Source organism: Cherax quadricarinatus, chromosome 9, assembly GCF_038502225.1.
Source record: "Cherax quadricarinatus isolate ZL_2023a chromosome 9, ASM3850222v1, whole genome shotgun sequence".
Classification (NCBI taxonomy): Eukaryota; Metazoa; Arthropoda; class Malacostraca; order Decapoda; family Parastacidae; genus Cherax; species Cherax quadricarinatus.
The window spans coordinates 29,347,427-29,372,431 of NC_091300.1; the positions used below are offsets into that span (position 1 = coordinate 29,347,427).

The 25,005-nt window shown below is 37.2% G+C and overlaps 1 protein-coding gene across 1 annotated transcript in view; it reads left to right on the forward strand.

The window, feature by feature from the left end:
* Window positions 1-25,005, forward strand: part of LOC128685950 (acyl-CoA dehydrogenase family member 11) — a 77,815-nt gene that overhangs the window by 24,372 nt on the left and 28,438 nt on the right. Inside the window, exons 4-9 of the mRNA XM_070083374.1 lie at window positions 7,114-7,304; window positions 8,404-8,503; window positions 10,100-10,254; window positions 12,802-12,895; window positions 15,377-15,527; window positions 17,675-17,818. Coding sequence (XP_069939475.1) covers window positions 7,114-7,304; window positions 8,404-8,503; window positions 10,100-10,254; window positions 12,802-12,895; window positions 15,377-15,527; window positions 17,675-17,818 — 835 coding nt within the window. The remainder of the gene's footprint in view (window positions 1-7,113; window positions 7,305-8,403; window positions 8,504-10,099; window positions 10,255-12,801; window positions 12,896-15,376; window positions 15,528-17,674; window positions 17,819-25,005) is intronic.

Here is a 25,005-nt window from a genome sequence, read left to right on the forward strand (position 1 = left end):
GGTATTTTATTTTGTAGAAAATAGTTTCCATGCTGAACAGTACACTTTTCCTGAGCTTTCAGAGTATACCATCCATGATCTTTTCACAGTTTCTGAATTTGCAAGCTTCTTATAAAACATAGATGACTTTAAACAACGACGACTTCCATCATCATAAATCCTTGCTGATTTCCTAAAGTCAATGTTCAGAGTTTGACTGAAGTTTTCTGCAATGAAAGCATTATGTAGAGAATCTGGGATTACATTTGGCCATGAGGCAGGATCTTTTAAGACAAATCCTGTGGATGAAATGTCCATTGAGACATTGAGAGGAGACACAAAAGAAGTAGATGCTGGCTGAGAAATAATGGAGGGAGGGCTTCCTGTATGATCTGACGTATCTGCAGATTCAACTGTACTGGTAACATCAGAAACTGTTTTCGTGAGCATGTCTGTGATCTTTCTGCAGCTTCCTACATCTTTCTTTTTCTGTTCTTCTTCTTGAATTTTCTTCTTTCTTTTCTGTGACCCACTCGCATAAGATCGTGAAACATCACGTTCACGAGATGCCATAATGAGGATGTATCACTGTCTGTAATCATGCAAATACAAATTTTTCATTATCAATTATTATTATTTTTTTAATTATTAAATTTTTTTTTTCTGTCAACTGGGGGGATATGGCCCTTGTAGCCCCCTTTCTTCTGGCTGCGCATCTAAAAATTCAAAACGTTACCAGAAAGGAGTCATATACAGAACTTTTACCATAGATTAGGTTAGTGATTTGGGCTACGAATATTTTACTAATTCATCCTCCTTGATCTCCAATTTACTTAAACAGAAATCATACTGAGTCCAAGAACAATGCACAATGGTATTTATATTACCATTTTCATAACTAAACTAATCATTATGTTTTGCATGATATATGGCCTACCACCATAGATAAGGACATGAGAATTAAAGAATGCAGGGACAATTTTCAGTTTCACCCAACCAACGATTTTCTGATGTGGCTTATGTGTTTCTGGGGAAATATGTAGTAAATTAATTGATGTTCTACATCACTTCCACCGCAACTTGAAAACTAAGCATTTGCGACGGAAGTGATGTAGAACATCAATCAATTGAGATCTGTTATTGAAATGATAAAGACTTAAAGACAGGACAGAGTGCTTTTAAAACCTACAAACGGAAGTCAGTTTGCGTTTTTAGGTTTTTCTTCATAGTATTTTTACCAAAAATGCGTCTTTACTGGTCCATGCGTCTTTACTGGTCAAGTAACCTTATCAGGTATCTCCCTTAACATTTAGAGGTGAAAACAAATATTTATCCATACACATCAATGTCTATCAAAAACACTTCAGTTAATTTGTCACAGTACAAGTCTAGATAACGTGTAATTACTACAGAAAATTGGGGAGGAATCTCCCATACTCACCCATTAGCGGGAAAACACAGCTGTTCTGATGTAAACAAAGGCGTGTTGAGTGTTGCCATCTATGGTTAGGTTTATTTATTTTTATTTTATTTTATTTCATTATTTATTTTTGTTTTTTATTAATTTTTAAAAATCAATTTTGCTATCCAAACACTTGAACTTTTTAGGTAGGGACCCATTTGCACTTGCACCATGTGCGCAGTCTTGGATGAGCCCCTGAACCCCTTGGACCGCGGGGCCCCCAAATGCGCGGGGCCCTAGGCAAATGCCTCGTTTGCCTATGCGGTAATCCGGCCCTGATTCTGGGCACTGCTGCAAAAGCAGTGATTATGTGTGAGTGAGGTGAAAGTGTTGAATGATGATGAAAGTATTTTCTTTTTGGGGATTTTCTTTCTCTTTGGGTCACCCTACCTCGGTGGGAGACGGCCGACTTGTTGAAAAAAAAAAAAAAAAAATTCTTCTAAACTGCTTTGTCTGGGCACCTCTGCAAAAACAATGTGATTATGTATGAGTGAGGTGAAAGTGCTGAATGATGAGGAAAATAATTTCTTTTTGGGGATTTTCTTTCTTTTTTGGTCACCCTGCCTCAGTGGGTGACCAAAGTTACAACAGCTGTTTTAACCCTTTGAGGGTCGACAGGCCCTCTCCGAGACTCGTTCTCAGGGTCGGCCAAATTAAAAAAAAAAAATAATTTTTTCTTATGAAAAGATAGAGAATCTTTTCCCGATCATAATGACACCAAAAATACGAAATTTGATGGAAAACTTACGAAATTATGCTCTCGCGAAGTTAGCGGTCTCGGCAATGTTTGCGGATCGGCGATTTTGCCCACTTTGAGCCCCATTTTCAGCCAGTTCCACTGTACTAGCCGACAAAAAACATGAATATTTCGCTAGAACTCCATATTTTATATTGAATGAGTGCAAGAAACCACCCATTTACCAATTTCAACTATCCAGTTCAGTGGTCAGAATTTAGCAATTTTGTCAATTTCACACAAATTTCAAAAGATGTCAATTTCCGAATAGGGTCCAGAACAAACAAGAAATACATTCCTGGCACTAAAATGACATTTCCTCTGTTCATTAGTCACGTCTCAAGGCCCCTCTTACATTCTTTTGCTTTCCACTTTGAATTTTTATTCTCACAAAAAATAGAAGATTTACTGTTATGCAGACTACTGCATTAGTGTAAAAAATGGTATGAATTATATTGGCGCACTTGCAAAAGAATATTCGACTCACCAGTTGACGTGAATTGGATGCTTGGCATGATTTGTTTACTTTTGAACTTTGGTAAAAATCGAACATTTCTGCTACTTTGAGCTCAATTTCAAGGTACTTTTCATTGTAAAACCAGTCAAAATCATCTCAATTTCTTTGATATGCCTTCCATTCTATAAAATGAGACCAAGAAAACTAGAATACAACAATAAACACCATACGAAAATACAGTGCAAAGTTGCTGTTTTATTCCAAAAAAATGGTCAAAGTTTTTTTTTTTCTCATTATGCACTGTGTGCTGCAGGATTTTTTTTATACCATGCACACTGACCACATAGACCCATTCTTTCATATGGAGGCCTACCAGCTTTCTCCCACTAGATTTGAGGGCGCTAGAATTTAGGCATACTAGTACGTCAAAAACCCTGGGTCGTAAGCCGTACTAGTACGTCCGAAACCCTCAAAGGGTTAAACAGTGCTCATTACTATGAGTGTATTGATCTATGTATTCACTCTAGATATGATTTCTTAAAAAAATTTCTATGTCAGTGTACTGGTGTTTGAAAATTCTGAATTTGTAGAAATGAAATATTAAGTGATCCAAATACAGCTTCTCCTCAGTGACGTACTCATTTACTGACAATTCGGAATTACGATGGGCTCTCTGACCAGTATGCATACCTTAATAATGTATACTAGACCTGAATTCCTCTATTCTGTTCATTATAATATGCAATACACTACTGTACACTACTGCTCCAGTTCCCTAAATTAATAATAATAATAATAATAATAACAACAATGAGGAGCTTCCGAACGTCACCACTAGATGCTGCAGTGAACTGTTTACCTCGCCATGGAAGCATTTCTCTTGTGTTGTGCTTGTGTTTTGTACAGTTATTTTGCCAAATTTCTTTTTTCTAACCATGGGTCCTAAGCAAGCAAGTGTAAAGGACAGTGCTGAGAAGAAAAAGAGGATGATGTCCACTGAATTAAAGGATGAAATCTTAGATAAACGCAGGTGAGGTGTGTGGGTCATGCTTATTGGTTAACTCGCTTATCGCTTATCGGCCAACTCGGTTATTGGCCGATTTTTCGGCTTCTGGTTATCGACCGTTATTTTGTTTATCGGCTGTATTGATCGTGTCCACCACCAGCTGCTCGTGCGTTCCCAAGTCAGTGTGGCTGTGTCTGGGTGAGTAAGGAAGCTTCTGCTCGTTCATCCAAACATTTCACTATAATCCATTTTTTGATGGTTATTGATTAAATGCAACTGCGAAATAAGTAACCATGGCCCCAAAGAAAGTTCCCAGTAAATTTCCTTTGGAAAAGAAAGTGAGAAACACAATAGAATTCAAAGCAGGCAGGCATAGAGGCAAGGAGTATAGCAGGAAGGCAGGGAGTGTAGCAGGCATGCAGGGAGTGTAGCAGGAAGGCAGGGAGTGTAGCAATGTTTATATGCAATGTATGTTTACTAATAATCACTCTTGGGCACATTAAATGTCTTATTTTAGGTTAATATAGACATTTTCATTAATCTATATATGATATTTTCTTCAGAATTGTATAAGAAATACATTACATAGCATATAGCATAAAAACATAGCATATAAACATGCAATGTTTATATGCTATTGAGTGGAGAGTAAACATCACATTTTTTCTGATTCAGCGTTAGAGAAAACTGAATCTGGCGTCTCACCCAGTAACCGCCCATCATATGCGTTTGTTTGCAATTCTCGGCATACTCACTTGTGCTTTATAGTTATCTGTTTACATTAATGTTTTATCACTGATTTCATCATTGCTTAGTAGCAGCGCTGTATAGTCCTTGTGGCTTAGCGCTTCTTTTTGATTATAATAATAATAATAATCATTGCTTAGTTAATCTTAAGTTAATTTTAAGCCAGCCCGTAATGCTATGCATAGTATAAGTGGCTTTGGCATACTGCTCTTATCTGTATTTTTTTTGTACCTCTGTATGTGTGCACAAATTGGAAATAAATAAATAAATAAATAAATTATTCATTACTTCTCCCTTTGTTTATGATGGTATCTAAAGGTAGTTGTTAGAAACGATTAAACTCAGTGAACATGGTAATAAAATGACTGTGTAGTGTAGCCCAGGGGGGCTACATACGTGTACTGTACCTACATCTACCACTGCCTACACTGACTTCCTACAAATAAATACTACTCATTTTTTGCCCTACATTAAGACTACAAATATTTTAAGGTAAGTAATGAATGTACTCATTGTTTTTTGTATGTAAAACTATAGTTAATCTTTAAAAAATGTATTTTTTGCTAATATTTTTGGATGTCTGAAATGGACTAATTGGATTTACATTAATTCTTGTGGGAAAATGTTATTTCGGTTTTCAGCCTTTTCGGTTTTAGGACAACCTTTTGGAACAGATTATGGCCGATAACCGAGGGTCCACTGTACAATATTTTGTCCTGCCTCTTGAGAGCAGGAATTCTGCTGGAACAGATTAATGGCATTTCAGTTAACCCTTTCAGGGTCCAAGGCCCAAATCTGGAGTCACGCACCAGTGTCCAAGAATTTAAAAAAAAAAATTTGTTATTTTTTCTTATGAAATCGTAGAGAATCTTTTTGTGAAGGTAATAAAACAAAAAGTACGAAATTTGGTGGAAAATTGACGAAATTATGCTCTCGCGAATTTTGATGTGTCAGCGATATTTACGAATCGGCGATTTTGCCGACTTTGACTCCCATTTTAGGCCAATTACATTATTCCAATCAACCAAATTCTTAGCTATTTCACTAGTATTACTTCTATTCTATCGATTGAGCACAAGAAATCGCCAAGTCAACTGTTTCAACTACAAAATAAAGTGATCGGAAATTGTTAATTTGGCCAATTTAACACAAAGTTCAAAATATTCCAATTTCAAAATAGGGTCCAGAATGAACAATGTAGGCATTCCTGGCACTAAACTAACATTTCCTCTGTTCATTAGTTATGTTTTGAGGCTTTACAAATAAATTCCATTTTGATTTTTTATTCACATAATGAATTTTTATTCACACCAAAAAATAGAAGATTTACTGTTATGCAATACTGTAATAATTGTATAAATATCATCACCATATTTGTGAATGTATATTAGACCCACCAGCTGACGTGTATTAGACGTGTGAGGTCGTTTGTTTACTCTTGAATATCGGCAAAAATTTAACATTTCCGCTACTTTGAGCTCAGTTTCAAGCCATTTCCAATGCTAAAACCAATCAAAATCATCTCTATTTCTGTAATATGTCTTCCATTCTATCAAATGAGACCAGGAAATCGCAAATACAACTATAAAAAACATACGAAAAAACACTGCAAAGTTGCTGTTTTAATCGAAAAATCATGATTTCATTTTTTTTCTCTCATTATACACAGTGTGCTGCAGGATCTGTTTTATGTGGTGCACACATACCACATAGATGTATTCTCTCATATCTAGGCCCAAATGTACCACTCACAGTTTATCAGAGTGAGCTGAGCTCATGGCGTAGATCTACGGTTTGGACCCTGAACGTAAAGCCGTAGATCTACGGGACGGACCCTGAAAGGGTTAAATAAAAATGAGGAAAATTGATTTGATATACAAGCAGATTGAGTTACGAGCTAGGTCACAGAACGGATTAAACTTGTCAGTCGAGGTTCCACTGTATATACATGTTATGGTGGCGGCTGGGCATTCGCGAATGTTCGAAGCTTGCGAAAGTGGAACTCGCAAAAGTGGAGGGCTAGCTGTAGTGCATATTATCTTTCTTACTTCAGAGCCTGCATTTCTTTTAGGGAGAAACAGGTAAATTTTCTTCATTAATAAAAAATTTATGTATGGACTGTAAAAAATGTTTTTGCTAATATAGACCTTAGAAGCCTATCACAGTACACTGTAGTATAATGAAGAATTAGTATAGCAGGGTATAGTAAGCTACAGTAACTATAATGTAACAAATACTGTGTGACCAATGAAAGTAAATAACTTACAGTACTTCATGTTTAATGTACACTTATTTTAGTGCTTGCATATTGAATAAACTTGATGAGTATATTAACACTAGTAGTAAAAACATTCTTAATCATTTAGGTGTCTCATAGCTGGATTGCTAGCACACTGGGCTCTCACACTGAGGTCCGGGGTTCGAATCTCTTCCAGTACAGCTGGAAAACATTAGGGATGTGTTTCCATAAAACACCTGCTGTCCCTGTCCCTGTTCACCCATCAGTTTAAAATGGGTACCTGGGTGTTAGTCGACTGGTTTGGGTCACATCCTGGGACAAAACTGATCTAATTTGCCTGAAATGCTCAGCATAACAAGGGGCTTTCTATATAGTAGTATGTCATTGATGTCAGCTAGGCCTGTATACCATGTACATGTACTTGTAGTAAATAAAGACATTATATTATTATTATACAGTATTATAAGTCAGTAATGCTTTTTCATAGTTACTTGTCAAGCTTGGAAGGACCTCAAGAAAATCTCTGCAGAAGAGGGCTTAATTGCTTCGGCTTATGAAGGAAAATATGGTGAATATGATCGTCTGTACCAAATGGTGAAGCTTTACATCTTCTCACCTGTTTCGGGTCTCTACTCCTGTCCTTTAGCAATGACAGATGGTGCTGCGAAAACAGCAAAGGTGTGTATCAGCCACATCATGCTGGGTTGCTTATTATTATACAGTGAAACCCCAGTGTCCACAGATTTGGTATATGTGGTTTCAGTTATCCTAGGTTTACTTTGGCCCAAAAATAACCCATAATTTTACTTAATAGTGGCCCCAAAGCACAAAAGTAGTGATGTTGGCCATTTTTCAAAGCTTAAGAGAAGCCGTGAAATGCTTCCCATCAGTGAAAAAGTACTAATTCTAGACTTATTTTGCATAATCAATCAGTCAGACTTTATCATAGGTATGTATGTAAGCAAAAAATGACTTATACTATCCACAGTTTCAGGTATCCGCACTAGGTCTTGGAACATGTCCCCCAGCGGATATGGGGGGCCTACTGTATACGGTGTTACGAGGAATATACATATATTTTAGTTTTAGCTATTCATTTAAATATTAGGAAAAATTACATGATTCTGAATAAGCTCTAAAAAATCTTTAAAATAAGTGTACTGTACTGTATTACCAATTGTAAAACAGCAGCTTAGTTTTGAAATGGCAGTCTATTTCTATCTGTTCTTCCAATTTTTCACTGCTTTATATTGCACACACTCTTTGGAGTGAGTATAACTCCCTCTCCACTTCATATGTAACACTTGTTCTGAAGACCTTTCTCTATTGAAAAGATTGTTACTCTCTAGGATCCAGTCTTTTAAAAATGGATTATGCAAAGTATTGTTCAGTACATTAAATGAGTCTTGTAATCTCTTTTTAATAAAGTGGATAAAAGGATAAGTTTCAGAAGGGTCTTTAAACAGATGTTACAGTGGCATTCATTTTCATTTTTGTTATTTAGTGGGAAATATTTGATAGAGGCTTTAAAGCTAACTTTATGCTATGTTATCTTGAGAATGGTTACCATTTGAAAACAGAATAAAATCCCCACCTGTGTAAATGCAGGATTAATGATGAATCCTTCATCAATGAGGAAAGTAGATTTGTGTTTAGTTTTTTCTTTAATTTATAACTTTATTTTCTATGGAGTTAGAAATTCTGGTACTGTATCAAGTTCCATGGGAATATTACAGAATAATTATTATGTTGATAATTTTTCTTTTTTGCTCATCAGATGATAACTTCAGATCACCTGCAGGAAGCTTATCAGCACCTTACCTCACGGGATCCACAAAAATTTTGGACATCAGGTCAATGGATGACGGAGAAGCGGGGTAATTTCTTCTGTTACGATAGTGAATTATTATTGTACACATTCATTATCACTTCCCAGAAATTGACTTGAGTAGCATCATATAATTTAGTTGTGTATCATCTATTAAAAAATTTAGGTACTCATTTAGTTTCTTAGTCTATTTTGGTTCTTTCTGTATATTAATTTTGTGCTTTGAGCTTGAAATATTTCTTTGTTTGTCTTTTTAATTCTGCCAAACAATATGACATTGTTATGACTTATTTATTATTAATTTTCCAATAATTTGAAGCAGTTTGTTACTTGAAATGTTTATGCTCCATCATGTTGCATTGTGCAATTTCTCATCTTATTACAGAACAGAAGTTGGAAATGAAAAACTTGGACACTGTTTTGGACTGTCTTAAAGCATTATCAAGTTGAATGTAATGATTCAGGATGGACTGAAATGTCTTTGGATTTATTTGCAAGTTTTGTACTTTTTTTGTAATGTGTGCTTAGTCTGGCATCTTTCTGAATATATTTATAATTGACATAGTACTGTTCTTTGCTTTGGAAGCACAGAACAAATATCTTTTGTAGTTACCTTAATTAATACAGGGTGTCCAAAAAAACACTCCCTGATTTCAAACAGGTATAACATGTAACTTTATTATTATAATCTTTCACAGTTAGTAGTTTCAGATGCAGGATTTCATTCAGTTTCATGTGGTATAGGGTAGCATTAAAGGCACTCAATGTGTGTTCCTCTGGTTGCTCGGCAAACATTGATGCGATAGTCCAGTTCAGTCCAGACGCTCTGCAGCACAGTTTACATACCACCACTACCTGCAACCCTGGAGGAGCTGAAAATTTCGATCACTGAAGCAGTTCGCATGATAACTCCAGATATGCTGCAGAGCTTCTGGACTGAACTGGACTATCTCTTTGCTGAGCAACCAGAGGGACACACATTGAGTGACTTTAAAGCTGCCCTATACCACATGAAACTGAATGAAATTCTGCATCTGAAGCTACTAACTGTGAAAGATTATTACAATGAAGTGACATATTATACCTGTTTGAAATCAGGGAGTGTTTATTTGGACACCTTGTATATTCATTAGAGGTCAAAATCACATGGCCTGGACAAAAATAGTAAAGTTTTTGCTTCATCTGCTGAATTATGTTAGCCTTGAATGGTGGTACCAGATGATATCTTCTGTAATAGTTTCTGTGGGGTGGCAGGCTATTTCCAGAACCTGATACATAGGGTATGTTTAAAAAATTATATCATAATTCATCCTGTTCTCCAATTAGGCAAGCCAGTGTCACGAATTGCCCTTCGTACATTTCTGCCTCCACGAAATGGGCTGGAAATATAAAAAAACAGTTTTTTTTTTTTTTAACACATCGGCCATTTCCCACCAAGGCAGGGTGGCCTGAAAAAGAAACACTTTTATTCTCAGATTAATTTGTATTAATTTACATATCTGCATAATTACCAGATAATAAATAAAAAGTGGGCTTATGTCTGGCAGCACCAGGCATGTTATTCCATTTAATGCCTATAATTTATCACTAATGATAAAAGTTTTTGTGGATAAGCTGTATAATCATGTATCATAATTGTGCCTAGGTGGATCAGATGTCAGTGGATCAACAGAGACTGTCGCTCTGGAGCAGCCTGATGGCACTTACCAGCTGTTTGGATATAAATGGTTCAGCTCTGCCACTGATGCTGATATGGCACTGACTCTAGCTAATATTATCTCTGAAGATCAACCTGAGCCAGTAAGAAATGAACTTCTGCTGGGATTTTTTTTTTTTTGTTGTTGTACATGCATTCATCTGTCTGCCTATCTTACATATGCATGGACATGTGTTTGTCCATCTGTACAAATGTATGGACATATGTCTATATATATGTAAAGATGTATGCGTGTATCTTTTCATACCTTATTCAAGTGTGATTGCATTTATACATATGTATATAGTGATATGTGCCTGTCTTTATTTATATATGTATACTCTCATGTTGATGTATGCATATGTATAGCCATTGTGTTTGCATTTACATATACGTGTACAGGTTGACCATCACTAATTCGGCATCATTGGGACCTGCAGGGTGCCGGATTAGTGATTTTGCTGGATCACAAAGTGGTTAGGTTAGAATACGCTTAATAAAGGTTAACCCTTTGAGGGTCCATCCTATAATTCTACTGCTTTGAAGCCTGGGTTCAAGCCATAGAAATATGGCTTCAGCTCGGCTCACTCAGATTAACTGGAAGCGGTAAATTTGGGCCTACATATGAGAGAATACATACACCTATGTGGTAAGTGTGCACCAAATAAGACAAATACTGCAGCATGCAGTGCATAATGAGAAAAAAACTGCAACCATATTTTTGGATTAAAACAGTGACTTTGTGTTTTTTTTCACATGTTTTTTACAGTGGTATTTGCAATTTCTTGGTCTCATTTGATAGAATGGAAAATATGTTACAGAAATAGAGATGATTTTGATTGGTTTTAGTACTGAAAATGGCTTCAAACTGAGTTCAGAGTAGCGGAAATGTTAATTTTTTTGCTGATGTTCAAGAGTAAACAAATGATGTCATGCATCTAATACACATCAGTTGGTGGGTCTGATATACATTCACGAATGTGCTGATATTATTTATACAATTATTACAATATTGCATAACAGTAAATCTATTTTTTGGCGTGAATAAAAATTCATTATGTGAATATAAAATCAAAATGGAATTCACTTGTAAAGCCTGAAAAAATAACTAACAAACAGAGGATATATTAGTTTAGTGCCAGGAATGCCTGCATTGTTTATTCTGGACCCTATTTTGAAATTAGAATATTTTGAACTTTGTGTTAAATTGGCCAAATTACCAATTTCTGATCACTTTATTGGGTAGTTGAGACAGTTAGCCTAAACCACTTCATCAGAACTTGACCTAGTTCTGAACTTTTTCCTTAATTCTTTTCCTTTTACACATCTGTTTCTTTGAATCACTGTTAGCAAAGAAACTCATTAATTTTTCTTTCCTTTTCTTGATGTCATAAACTGTCAAAGAGCCAGTGCCGTATAATTTACAAAAGCTTTTCATAGGCACACTGCTGTTGAGTTTTTTCAGAGGTTCAACCTTATCTTTTATGGACAATATACGGTGTTTACGCTTTACACAACAAAAAACATTTCCTTTATTCAATGGAGCCATGGCTAGGGGGCTAAAAGTAAGCAGATTATAACAATAAATGGAGAAAAACAAATTGGAATGAATTATGCAGCAAGTAGCGCCACCAAACAGTAACGACAGGTTGGTGCGGCGACCCGGGAAATTTGAAATTATGCTAGCTGAAATTATTGCCAGATTAGTGATTGAACTGGATTAGTGATTGCCGGATCAGTGATGGATGACCTGTACCGTATGTGGACACGCATGTTTGTTTTTACTTACTCATTTTCACCTGTTTAAAGTATTTTTTACACAAGTATTCATTATTTGAAAGTGATTACATATAATGATGTGCTGAAACTACCTGTTTGGACCTTTTTAAATAATGTAAATGCAATATGTAGTTTGACGTAGGTTCTCATTTGGCTCATGTACAGTAAAGTGCTTAATTTTCTTTTTAAATTTGTAAAGATATAAAAAATTTCTTTTTTTAACAAACTGGACATATCCCACCAAGGCAGGGTGGCCCAAAAAGAAAAACAAAGTTTCTCTTTTTAAATTTAGTAATATGTACACAAGAAGGGGTTACTAACCCCTTGCTCCTGGCATTTTAGTCACCTCTTATGACACACATGGCTTATGGAGGAAGAATTCTGTTCACTAAGATTTTGAAATTACTGTACATGTACTATATACGTATTTATTTTACAGTTCTTATTCAAAACCGAGAGCTGGTTTCACACATTCATGATACATAAGCACAAGGTTTAAAAATATTCTGGAGCTTGTATGACCTACACTGTTTTGATTTTTCCATGGGGAAGTGGAACAGAATTCTTCCTTTGTAAGCCATATGTATCGGAAGAGACAACTAAGATGCTGGGAGAAAGGGACTAGTAACCCCTTCTGTGTAAATTACTAAATTTAAAGTGTGACTTTGTCAATGGTCCAAGTCGGACCGAAACGTCGTCGTAAGCTTCTCTCTTTTATGTGCGGGTTATTTGTGTATCGTTCCAGTCACCCTGCCTCGGTGGGATATGGCCAGTTCATTGAAAAAAAGAAAGGATTTACAAAACTGACCCCTCTGCATGATTACTTGGTGTTTTATATTTCAAATGATGATATTTCATTATTTATGTTTCAGAAACCTCGAGGATTGACAATGTTTTACTTAGAAACAAGGAGAGAGGATGGCAAACTGAATGGCATTGAAATTGTTAAATTAAAGAATAAATTGGGTGAGCATAGCTGTTGTTCACACTACAATGATTTTCTGTTTGTTGTAATGTAAGAAATCTCTTTCATAATTGCTGTGAGATACAATGAAGTACATATTCACTCGCTAGCAAGAAACTTATTCACGATTCCCTTAATGCACTGAAGTTCATCATCTTGCACCCCACTTTAATCAGTTGTTGTCATATTGCAGGTGTGAAGAGCGAACTCTTTTACCCTCAGTATGGAGAAGTATGAGTAATAAGTTATGATAGTGAGGATATCATCACACCTCACTATACACTATTGAGGACTTTATTCCATTTCACTTAACTAGGTACACACAGACTGGTCTTATACACAAATTAAAAGTGAGGAAACTGAATACTATATTTGACACGATTACAATTTTTTTTTAACACACCGGCCATCTCCCATTGACGAAACAAAAGTTTTTCTTTTTATTACATTTAGTAATTTATACAGATTAGCCAGACTTGAATCTTGGAGGTGGGAAGTACAGTGCCTGCACTCTGAAGGAGAGGTGGGGATACAGTATTTGCAGTTTTGAACAGTAGTATTGGTGCCCCTCTGGCAAGACAGTGATGGTGTGAATGATGGTGAAAGTATTTTTTCTTTTTTTTTCTTTTTTGGTCACTCTACCTTGGTGGGAGATGGTTGGTAAAAAAAATTATAAAGGAGAAGGAGTTACTAGCCCATTGTTCCCAGCAGTTTAGTTGCCTCTTATGACATGAGTTATAGAGAAAGGATTCTTCTCCACTTTTCCATGGAGTTTATTAATACTTAATATTACAACAGTTCTCCATGGGAAAATGGAACAGAATTCTTCCTCCATAAGCCATGCGTCTCATAAGGGGAGACTAAAAATGTCTAGAGCAAGGGGCTAGTAACCCCTTCTCCTATATAAATTACTAAATTTAAAAAGAAAAGCTTTAGTTTTTCTTTTTAAACTTTAGTTTTTCTTATTAGGTCACTTTGCCTTGGTGGGATACAGCCAGTTCATTAAAAAAAATATTACAATATACATACTTGGTTAAAGAGAAAGGGATCTGATAATAAGATAACTGAGAAGTTACAAGATAATTGAGATAAGGGAATGCAATATACTGACTCCATTGGACTATTCACTTACACTACAGAATAAAATAGTCTTTAGTAAATCACTCTAGAAGGCTGGTCAGGTTCCAAGCCCTAAGTACCAAGACATGACAGAGCTTTAGTGCTGTCTTCAGCAGCCTGGCCACCAAATCTCCACACAGCCTCCAACACTGTGCCCAACCAAGTCTTCTTTTAGCTACTTTTCCTGGGCTTATAAAGGCCTCCATAACCCCCATAATTACTTGGTAGAGAGGTCAATGTTTGTGGAAAACTAACCAAGTGGTGACTCCCTGACAAAACTGAAGTGTAAAGATTAGCAGGGAATTAGCACCTCTGATACCATGGTTACAAACAGATGCTGGAGACCCAGTCTCAAGATATCACATTGCTTCCTGATATTTGAAATGTATACAAATTTGAGTCCATTTTTTTATTATTGGTACTTATAAGAACATAAGAAAGACGGAACACTATAGCAGGCCCACTGGCCCATGCCAGGCAGGTCCAATTTTCCCACTGGCTTAAGTCAATGCTTTGACCTAGTCAGGTCAGTCATATTCATTTAAGGGAGGAGCACTGCATCTTACCTAGTAGCACAAGCTAGTCAGGTCCAAATCAGACCTACTCACACCCACCCATGCATTTATCTAACCTATTTTTGAAACTACACAACGTTTTAGCTTCTTTGACAGTACTTGGGAGTTTGTTCCACTCATCCACAACTCTATTACCAAACCAGTGCTTTCCTATATCCTTCCTGAATCTGAATTTTTCCAATTTAAAACCAATAAAAACTGCGAGTCCTGTCAATGCTTGATATTTTTAGCATGCTATTTACAGCCCCTTTATTAATTCCTGTTTTCCATTTATACACTTCAATCATATTCCCCCTAATTCTATGCCTTTTTAGAGAGTGCAGATTCAGGGTCCTCAGTCTATCCTCATAGGAAAGATTTCTGATACATGGGATCAACTTTGTCATCATCCTTTGTACATTTTCCAGTGCATTTATATCCATTCTGTAATACGGTGACCAAAACTGTGCAGCATAATCTAAATGAGGCCTAACCAAAGATATATAGAGTTGAAGTACAACCTGAGGACTTCTATTATTTATACTTCTTGATATGAATCCAAGGATTCTGTTAACTTTATTGCGAACACTTATGCACTGTTGTCTTGGTTTCAGATTACTGCTAACCACAACTTCTAAATCCTTTTTGCAATCTGTAATATTAAGATCTATATTATTTAGTTTGTGTGGCATTTAGTTTATATGTAGCCAAGATTTGTAAAAACATATAAAAAAAATAAATTTTCTGGCAGTCTTTTACTATTACGATATGAAAGCCAAGTACTAGATAGAGGTTTTGCTTTTTCCTTAGGTACTCGCCAAGTACCCACCGCGGAGCTTCTACTTGATGGTTCAGTAGCGCACCAGGTTTCAGCTGAGGGTCGTGGTATTGCATCAATTGCCAACATGCTTACCATCACGAGGATGCACAACTCTATATCATCATGTGCTTTAATGAGGAGGTAGTCTTGGGAGAGTTATCTGTGAGAATACTGTGTCCTACACCTAGATATAATGGAAGAAATGCTCACTTAAGTGTACTTTTTTAACTGTTAGTGGGTAATGTTCATGAGATCCTTCACGGGACTGTATACATTACTGTGCTTTACTGTATAGATGCAACATGTAACTGAAAGGAGTTCTTGATATTTGAACCTGCAGTCTAGCAGTCTTAAGATTACCATCCTGTCACTGAAGCCATTTTAAGAATTCTCCAACGAGAATACTAACTACTAATTGTGACCCATTCTTATACTGTCTGTGATGCAACTTAAGTGATGGGCTGACAGACTTAGGCTGCCAGACAGTGGTGAACAAAAAAGCAAGTGGGCCCCAGCTTGTGATGTTCTGACTAAAAATTTTTTGTACTTATGACATTAGCATTTTTGGAACCAATTAATTATGCATACTTACAGACTTTGATTTGCAGTTACATTCATTGCAAATATTCAGCCATAATCCTGTTTTTTTTTTTTACCAAAACAGCTGTTTTACTGTCTGCACTTCTTGTAAATTATTTTGTTTCTAGCAATGTAGTTTAGAGTTGGACGCAAAACTCTTGCGTCCAACGATTAAGCAGAGTTGGTCCATGGTCCATTTTATTGAGCATATGGCCAGTCCCAACAGCTGTTGGATATAGTGGATTTGGTCTACTTCATGGCTATTTCAATTGGGCATCCCATTATACATTTATATTAAGTCTTTGTCTGCCACATTTTTTTTGTCTGTTTTATCCTTCATCCATTTTATGGGGTCTGATTTATCAGATGATACTATATGTTTGAATTAATTCAACAATGTTTAATGCTGAATGTAAAATATTGGGAAAATATTCTTAGTTAAAAGTATATTAATTTTTTTTTTTTTTCAACAAGTTGGCCATCTCCCACCGAGGCAGGGTGACCCAAAAAGAAAGAAAATCCCCCCCAAAAAAATACTTTCATCATCATTCAACACTTTCACCTCACTCACACATAATCACTGTTTTTGCAGAGGTGCTCAGAACACAACAGTTTAGAAGCATATACATATAAAGATACACAACATATCCCTCCAAACTGCTAATATCCCAAAACCCCTCCTTTAGAGTGCAGGCATTGTACTTCCCATTTCCAGGACTCAAGTCTGGCTATATAAAAATAACTGGTTTCCCTGAATCCCTTCACTAAATATTACCCTGCTCACACTCCAACAGATCCTCAGGTCCCAAATACCATTTGTCTCCATTCACTCCTATTGAACACGCTCATGCATGCCTGCTGGAAGTCCAAGCCCCTCGCCCACAAAACCTCCCTTACCCCTTCCTTCCAACCTTTTCGAGGACGACCCGTACCTCGCCTTCTTTCTCCTACAGATTTAAATGCTCTCCATGTCATTCTACTTTGATCCATTCTCTCTAAATGACCAAACCACCTCAACAACCCCTCTTCAGCCCTCTGACTAATACTTTTATTAACTCCACACCTCCTAATTTCCACACTCCAAATTTTCTGCATAATATTTACACCACACATTGCCCTTAGACAGGACATCTCCACTGCCTCCAACCGCCTCCTCGCTGCAGCATTTACAACCCAAGCTTCACACCCACATAAGAGTGTTGGTACTACTATACTTTCATACATTCCCTTCTTTGCCTCCATAGAATGCATCTCCAATTATAATGTGGACTTCTTTGAGAAAATAGGTTTCCAAGTGCTGCCCACTCCTCCTACAATAAAATTTTTGGGAATGCAGTGGTATTGCAAGCTGAGCCTCTGTTGTATACTGTATATGCCAAATGTTTATAATTTAAAATTTGCTCATGCTTATAATTAATTGTTCAAAATTATTCATAATATAATTAGAGAAAAATATGAAATTAAGAATGAGGTTTCTTTTATTATGTATATCAAAGTAATCATTTTTATGTATAAAAGGGATCATTTTATGCATAAAAATGATTGACTACCTACTATTTTTATACTTATGTTCCACCACTGCCACTAGACTATGGGTTCAAAATTCTTAGCACCCCTTTAAATTGTTTATGTTCATTCATTTACAGATTTTTTGCCACAATGTAATACTTGTGTGTTATCCATACAACACTTTTGTTTTGTCTTATTAGAATACTGCAGCTGGCACGAGACTACAGTCAACGTCGCTCAGCTTTTGGACAGGTGGTAGAGTCTCACACTTTGCATCAGTTGACAGCATCAAGGATGGAAGTGGCCACAAGGGGATGTGAAATTCTCACTTTTCATATGGCCAGGTAAAACTTTTTTTTTTTTTTCATTATATAAGAACTGATCAAATATACTTTTCCTGGCATATTTATGTTAACATCTTTGTACACTTTTAAAAATTAATTAATTTTTTTTCAGCGAACTGACCATATCCCACCAAGGCAGGGTGACCTAAAAAGAAAAAGAAAAGTTTATCTTTTTAAATTTAGTAATTTATACAGGAGATGGGTTACTAGCCCCTTGCTAGTAACCCTAGCATTTTAGTTGCCTCTTATGACATGTATGGCTTATGGACGAAGAATTCTTTTCCACTTCCCCATGGAGATAAGAGGAAATAATGAAGAAGAAGAACTGTTAAGAAAATAGAAGAAAACCGAGATGGGTGTGTAAATACAGTGGACCCCCGGTTTACGATATTATTTCATTCCAGAAGTATGTTCAAGTGCCAGTACTGAACGAATTTGTTCCCATAAGGAATATTATGAATAAGATTAGTACATTTCAGACCCCCAAACATACACGTACAAACGCACTTACATAAATACACTTACATAATTGGTCGCATTGGGAGGTGATCGTAAAGCGGGGTCCACTGTATATATATGTGTGTACATGCATGTGTTGTGCGACCTAAGTGTAAGTAGAAGTAGCAAGATATACCTGTTATCCTGTGTGTTTATGAGACAGAAATAAGACACCAGCAGTCTTACCATCATGTAAAACAATTACAGGTTTCCATTTCACACTCACTTGGCAGGACAGTAGTACCTCCCTGGGTGGATGATGTCTACCAACCTACTACCTAGGATCTATTGATTTGTCTTCACTTAATTTGTGCTTATTTCTTGATATTTTTAACTTAATGATATATGCAAGGTAATTTTAGTTTACTGTAATTTGACATATTATAGTTTACAGTATACAGTGGACCCCCGCATACCGTACGCATCGCATACCGTACAATCCGCATACCGGATGCTTTGATCGCAAAAATTTTGCCTCGCATACCGCCCAAAAACCCGCTCACCGCCCTTCGTCCGAGACGCGTCCAATGTGCGGCCTGAGCCACGCTCACATGTTCCGCCGGTGGCATTGTTTACCAGCCAGCCTCCGCGGTAACATCCAAGCATACAATCGGAACATTTCGTATTATTACAGTGTTTTTGGTGATTTTTTCTGGAAAATAAGTGACCATGGGCCCCAATAAAGCTTCTAGTGCCAACCCTACAGCAATAAGGGTGAGAATTACTATAGAGATGAAGAAAAAGATCATTGATAAGTATGAAAGTGGAGTGCGTGTCTCTGAGCTGGCCAGGTTGTATAATAAACCCCAATCAACCATCGTTACTATTGGTGGTACAGCTGCTGCTGCTGCTGTACCACCGTCAGCTGCTGCTGCACTGTCAGCTGCTGCTGCACTGTCAGCTGCTGCTGCACTGTCAGCTGCTGCTGCACTGTCAGCTGCTGCTGCTGTTGTACCACCGTCAGCTGCTGCTGCTGCTGTAGTACCGTCTGCTGCTGCTGTAGCATCGTCTGCTGCTGCTGTAGCATCGTCTGCTGCTGCTGCTGTAGCATCGTCTGCTGCTGCTGTAGCATCGTCTGCTGCTGCTGTAGCATCGTCTGTTGCTGCTGTACCACCGTCAGCTGCTGCTGCTGTTGTACCACCGTCAGCTGCTGCTGCTGCTGTAGTACCGTCTGCTGCTGCTGTAGCATCGTCTGCTGCTGCTGTAGCATCGTCTGCTGCTGCTGTAGCATCGTCTGCTGCTGCTGTAGCATCGTCTGCTGCTGCTGTAGCATCGTCTGCTGCTGCTGTAGCATCGTCTGTTGCTGCTGTAGCATCGTCTGCTGCTGCTGTAGCATCGTCTGTTGCTGCTGTAGCATCGTCTGTTGCTGCTGTACCACCGTCAGCTGCTGCTGCTGCTGTAGCACCGTTGTTGGTGTGGCTTATTGAGAATACCAAGAAACAATTAACCCCAGAGGATTTGCCACCCAGGATAACCCAAAAAAGTCAGTGTCATCGAAGACTGTCTAACTTATTTCCATTGGGGTCCTTAATCTTGTCTCCCAGGATGCAACCCACACCAGTCGACTAACACCCAGGTGAACAGGGAAAAATGCCTGGAACTAGTGCTCATATTGGTGAATTTAAAGCCAGCAAAGGTTGGTTTGAGAGATTTAAGAATCGTAGTGGCATACACAGTGTGATAAGGCCTGTTCTGGAAGAAAATGCCAAACAGGACCTACAGTACTCAGGAGGAAAAGGCACTCCCAGGACACAGTGTCTCATCAGTCATTGCTGCATCTTCAATAAAGGTAAGTGTCATTTATTCTTCATTTAGTAGAGTAGTACATGCACAATATATATTGTGCATGTACTACTCTACTATTGTGCATGTATCCTTCTCTTTGTGTGTAGGAAAATGTATATTTCATGTGGTAAAATTTTTTTTTTTCATACTTTTGGGTGTCTTGCACGGATTAATTTGATTTCCATTATTTCTTATGGGGAAAATTCATTCGCATACCGAACATTTCGCATAACAACCAGCCCTCTTGCACGGATTAAGGTCGCTATGCGGGGGTCCACTGTACGTAGTAGGGCCCCACTTTTTGACGTTTCAAATTATGAACATTTCAAATTCTGACCAAAACTCGCCATACGGTTCTCCCCATCTGACTTTCTAATATGGTCACCTCATGCCACCCAATTTGCTTACATTCTCTGTGAGCACATTTCTCCATTATGTCTGGAAACTTTCCAGAATTTCAGTTGTTTTAAAGTTATTTTATATATACAGTAAGGCCCTGCTTTACGGTGTTTTGCCTTACGGCATTCTGCTAATACGGCGATGTCAAATTATGACCAAAATTTGCTATACGGCAAGCGGTCTTTCAAATATGGCGCCCCCACCCGGTTTGTTTACAATTGCCGTGACCACATCTATTATGTCAGGAAACTTTCCAAAATTTCAAGTGTTTTAAAGTTACTGCATATTTTATACATACTCTGATAATTATACTTATGTGTACCTGTACCTAAATATACTTACACACTGTGCTGGTGTGCAGGTACACATTAAAATCGCTAAGTCTCTCTCTACTCATGACACCCCAATACTACGTAATAATAATCACTCTTGGGCACACTAAATGTCTTATTTTACATCAATATAGGCATTTTCATTAATCCATCTATGATATTTTCCTCAAAATTATATATGAAACCCATTACATAGCATATAAACATGATACATACACTCACAGAATAAAAATTGATGTAAATATGAGATTTGTTTACAAAGCAGCTGTGTAGGTAGTGTTGGAAGAATTACGTTTTCTCTAGTCAAACACTGGGGGGTAACTGTAGAAAAATATTCTTTTCGTATGCCTTTACTCTATATATAGCAATTCACGACCCTTGTGGGTTTAGTGCTTATTATAATAATAATAATATAATATTATTATTATTATTATTATTATTATTATTATTATTATTATTATTATTATTATTATTATCATCTTCATTCACTCTAAAAATGGTGTTGCTGTTTGTTTATTCTGAACTAACTTGTACACAATGTAAGAGTATATGTATTGTGAGGTAATTATTATTATAATAAAAAAATATTGAGGTAAATGTTTTACAAACTCTTACAAATATACGTGAATGAACTAAAAGTAGACACATATTAATACACATTTATTTCGCCTGACCAAGTGATCGTCCACTACCTGTTCAATTTGTGTTCTTACATTGTCTCAACTCTGTATCTCGTTCTCTCTCTCGTTTACTCTTTCGTTAACTAGTTGGATTTCATTGACGATGGCGTCTAGGTTAGCTGTGATAAAAAGAGTAGTCGTAAGCCTCTTGCTTTAAGTGCCAAGTTAGAGGATGATGGTGTGCCATTCTGATTTTATTCAATAAACACCCTGCCACTCACCTCTCACACATTAATATTAATATTTTAAGGTAAGTAATAAGTGTACTCTGTGTGTATCTTACCTTTTATTGTGTTTTTAATGCCTATTTCTGTTGCTAGCTTAATATAAGTTAGTGTAAACTTGTTGTCTAGCATTTATTGCATATTTTATGTGTGCTCTGATAATAATACTCGTGGAGCTGTGTGGTAGCCGGGTGGAGGGACAACATTACGTTTTCTCTGCTCAGCCATCAGAGAAAACGTGTATGAATCTGCGTTTGGCCCAGCCACTCCCCCACTCCGCTTTTGTTTACAATTTTCGGCATGAATTATTCATTAATTCTACCTTCGTTTATGATGGCATCTAAAGGTAGTTGTTAGAAATTATTAAATTCAGTAAACACAGTATGTCGATGCTAATAATATGTCCATTTCAGACCCCCAAACTCTGGGTCCATTTGGAGGTGACAGTGTAGGTAGCACGGTAGTAGTAGCCCGGCTACCTACACTGACTTCCTACAAATAAATACTACTCACTCTGGAATGTTTTAAATATCGTATATTAACCCTTTGAGGGTTTTTCGTACTATATTAAGGGGTTTTTGTCGTACTACACTATATCTTTTAAGGTAATTTCCACCGTGCCCTGTGGTAAGAAGTTCCTCACTCCTCGGCGAATTGGGACAATGAGTGTGAAACTAATGACCATAATATGGGTAATAGTGAGGAAAACCCAGACAACCCACAGCCTTCCACTGTATGTGTAACAAGATAAGGGGAGATAACATCTGATAAGTGCTATGCCAAAAGATGAGATTACTAACACTATCCATCTAGCTCTCTGTCTCAGAGAGCCACAAGACTGCGTCATCACTTTTACTCTAGACAGACTGGGAGCCAATATGTCACTTTGACAGCTGCGGACTCCTTGTAATTTACACTATTTTAAATATCGTATATTAAGTATGAGATGGGGAGCCAGGGCTACGTACACCTGGGCTACCTGCACCTGACTTTCTACAAATAAGTACTACTCACCTCTCTCCCTACATTAAGATTACAAATACTTTAAGATAAGTAATGAATGTACTGTGAATGTATTTTACTTTGTGTGTTTTTAATGCCTAGTTCTATTACAAACTTAATATAATTTAGTGTAAACTTGTTGTCTGGCATTTATATGCATTTATAAATGGAAAAAAATGGTGTTCTGCCTTCCGGCGATGTCTGCTTTCCGGCGACAGCCTGGAACCTAACCCGCCGTATAAGTGGGGCCCTACTGTACAGTGGAACCCCAGATTTCGTACTTAATCTGTTTCAGGTCGTTCTAAATCCGAAAAGTACAAAAACTGAAGTAATATTTCCCATAAGAAATAATGTAAATACAGTGGACCCTCAGCTAACGATGGCATCAGCTAACGTTAAATCCAGCTAACGATACATTTTAACGCAAAATTTTTGCCTCAGCTAATGCTAAAAAACTCACCCAACATGATTCATTCGAGACGCGTCCACATGTGGCCTGAGCGAGCCTCAGTTGTCCCGTGGGTGCCAGTGTTTACAAGCCAGCCAGTGTGGTTGCATCCACGCATACAGTCGGAACATTTCATATTATCACAGCGTTTTTAGTGATTGTACCTGGAAAATAAGTCACCATGGGCCCCAAGAAAGCTTCTGGTGCCAACCCTGCAGGAAAAAGGGTGAGAATTACTATGGATATGAAGAAAGAGATAATTGCTAAGTACGAAAGTGGAGTGCGTGCCTCGGAGCTGGCCAGGTTGTATACCAAACCCCAATCAACCATTGCTACTATTGTGGCCAAGAAAACAACAATCAAGGAAGCTGTTCTTGCAAAAGGTGCAACTTTGTTTTCGAATAAGAGATTGCAATTGATAGAAGATGTTGAGAGACTGTTATTGGTGTGGATAAACGAAAAACAGATAGCAGGAGATAGCATCTCTCAAGCGATCATATGTGAAAAGGCTAGGAAGTTGCATGAGGATTTAATTAGAAAAATGCCTGCAACTAGTGGTGATGTGAGTGAATTTAAGAATTGTAGTGGCATAAATAGTGTGATAAGGCATGGTGAGGCTGCCAGTTCGGACCAAAAAGCAGCTGAAAAATATGTGAAGGAATTCAAGGATTACATAGACAGTGAAGACTTGAAACCTGAACAAGTGTTTAATTGTGACTATTACAATGACAATGTTGTGAACCACTTTCCTAAAGTCATAAAGGAATGGGAGGTACAGGCCTCTATGGACAGATATGTTGTGCGACAGAGGTCCAGTGACTCTCAAGCTGGTCCTAGTGACATTAAAAGAAGAAAGGAATTAACCCTGGAAAAAGGACTTGATACCTCAAGTCCTAATGGAAGGGGATTCCCCTTCTAAACATTAACAACTTCCACACTCTCCCCTCCTCCCATCCCATCAATCATCACCAGATCTTCAATAAAGGTAAGTGTCAGTTTGTGTGTATTAAAGTTAATATTTCATGTGGTAAAAAAAATTTTTTTTTTCATACTTTGGGGTGTCTTGCACGGATTAATTTGATTTCCATTATTTCTTATGAGGAAAATTAATTCAGCTAATGATAATTTCAGCTAACAATGAGCTTTCAGGAACGGATTAATATCGTTAGCTGAGGGTCCACTGTACAATTAATCCGTTTCAGACACCCAAAAATATTTAAGAAAAAATACATTTTTTAAAGAATAACTATAGTTTTACATACTGAAAATAATGAAAAATAAATGTAAAGCACTAATGAAATGGATAAATGAACATTTAGCATCACTTTTACCTTTATTGAAGACTCTTGTTGGCATATGGAGGGAGGAGAGTTTATTGTTTGGAGACAGGACAAAATACTTAAATATGATGCTAATATCAACTCTACAGCTTATTTATCTATCACAATTCATCTAATATGACCAAATAAACAATATTAATAACATAGAAGCATGATATATACTCTAGAATGAATAAAATATGCCATTACATATGTGGCTAGTGGTGGTGGTGCTGCTGTTATTGGGTTTATCAGGGCCACTGACAGCATAAGCCGTATAGTGGTGGTCGCTGGCAGTGGCTACCACCACTAAACACACTACTAGTCACACTGAAACACCACTAGTCACACCAATAATCACACTGAAACAATGTACATAATTTATAATAAGAAATATTGTATAAAACATAATAGAGAATGTAAAGAAATAAAGTGGTTATTGAGATGCTGGCAGGGGTTTAGGGCAGTGGAAGATACACAGTGGCCCTATATACCTCCAA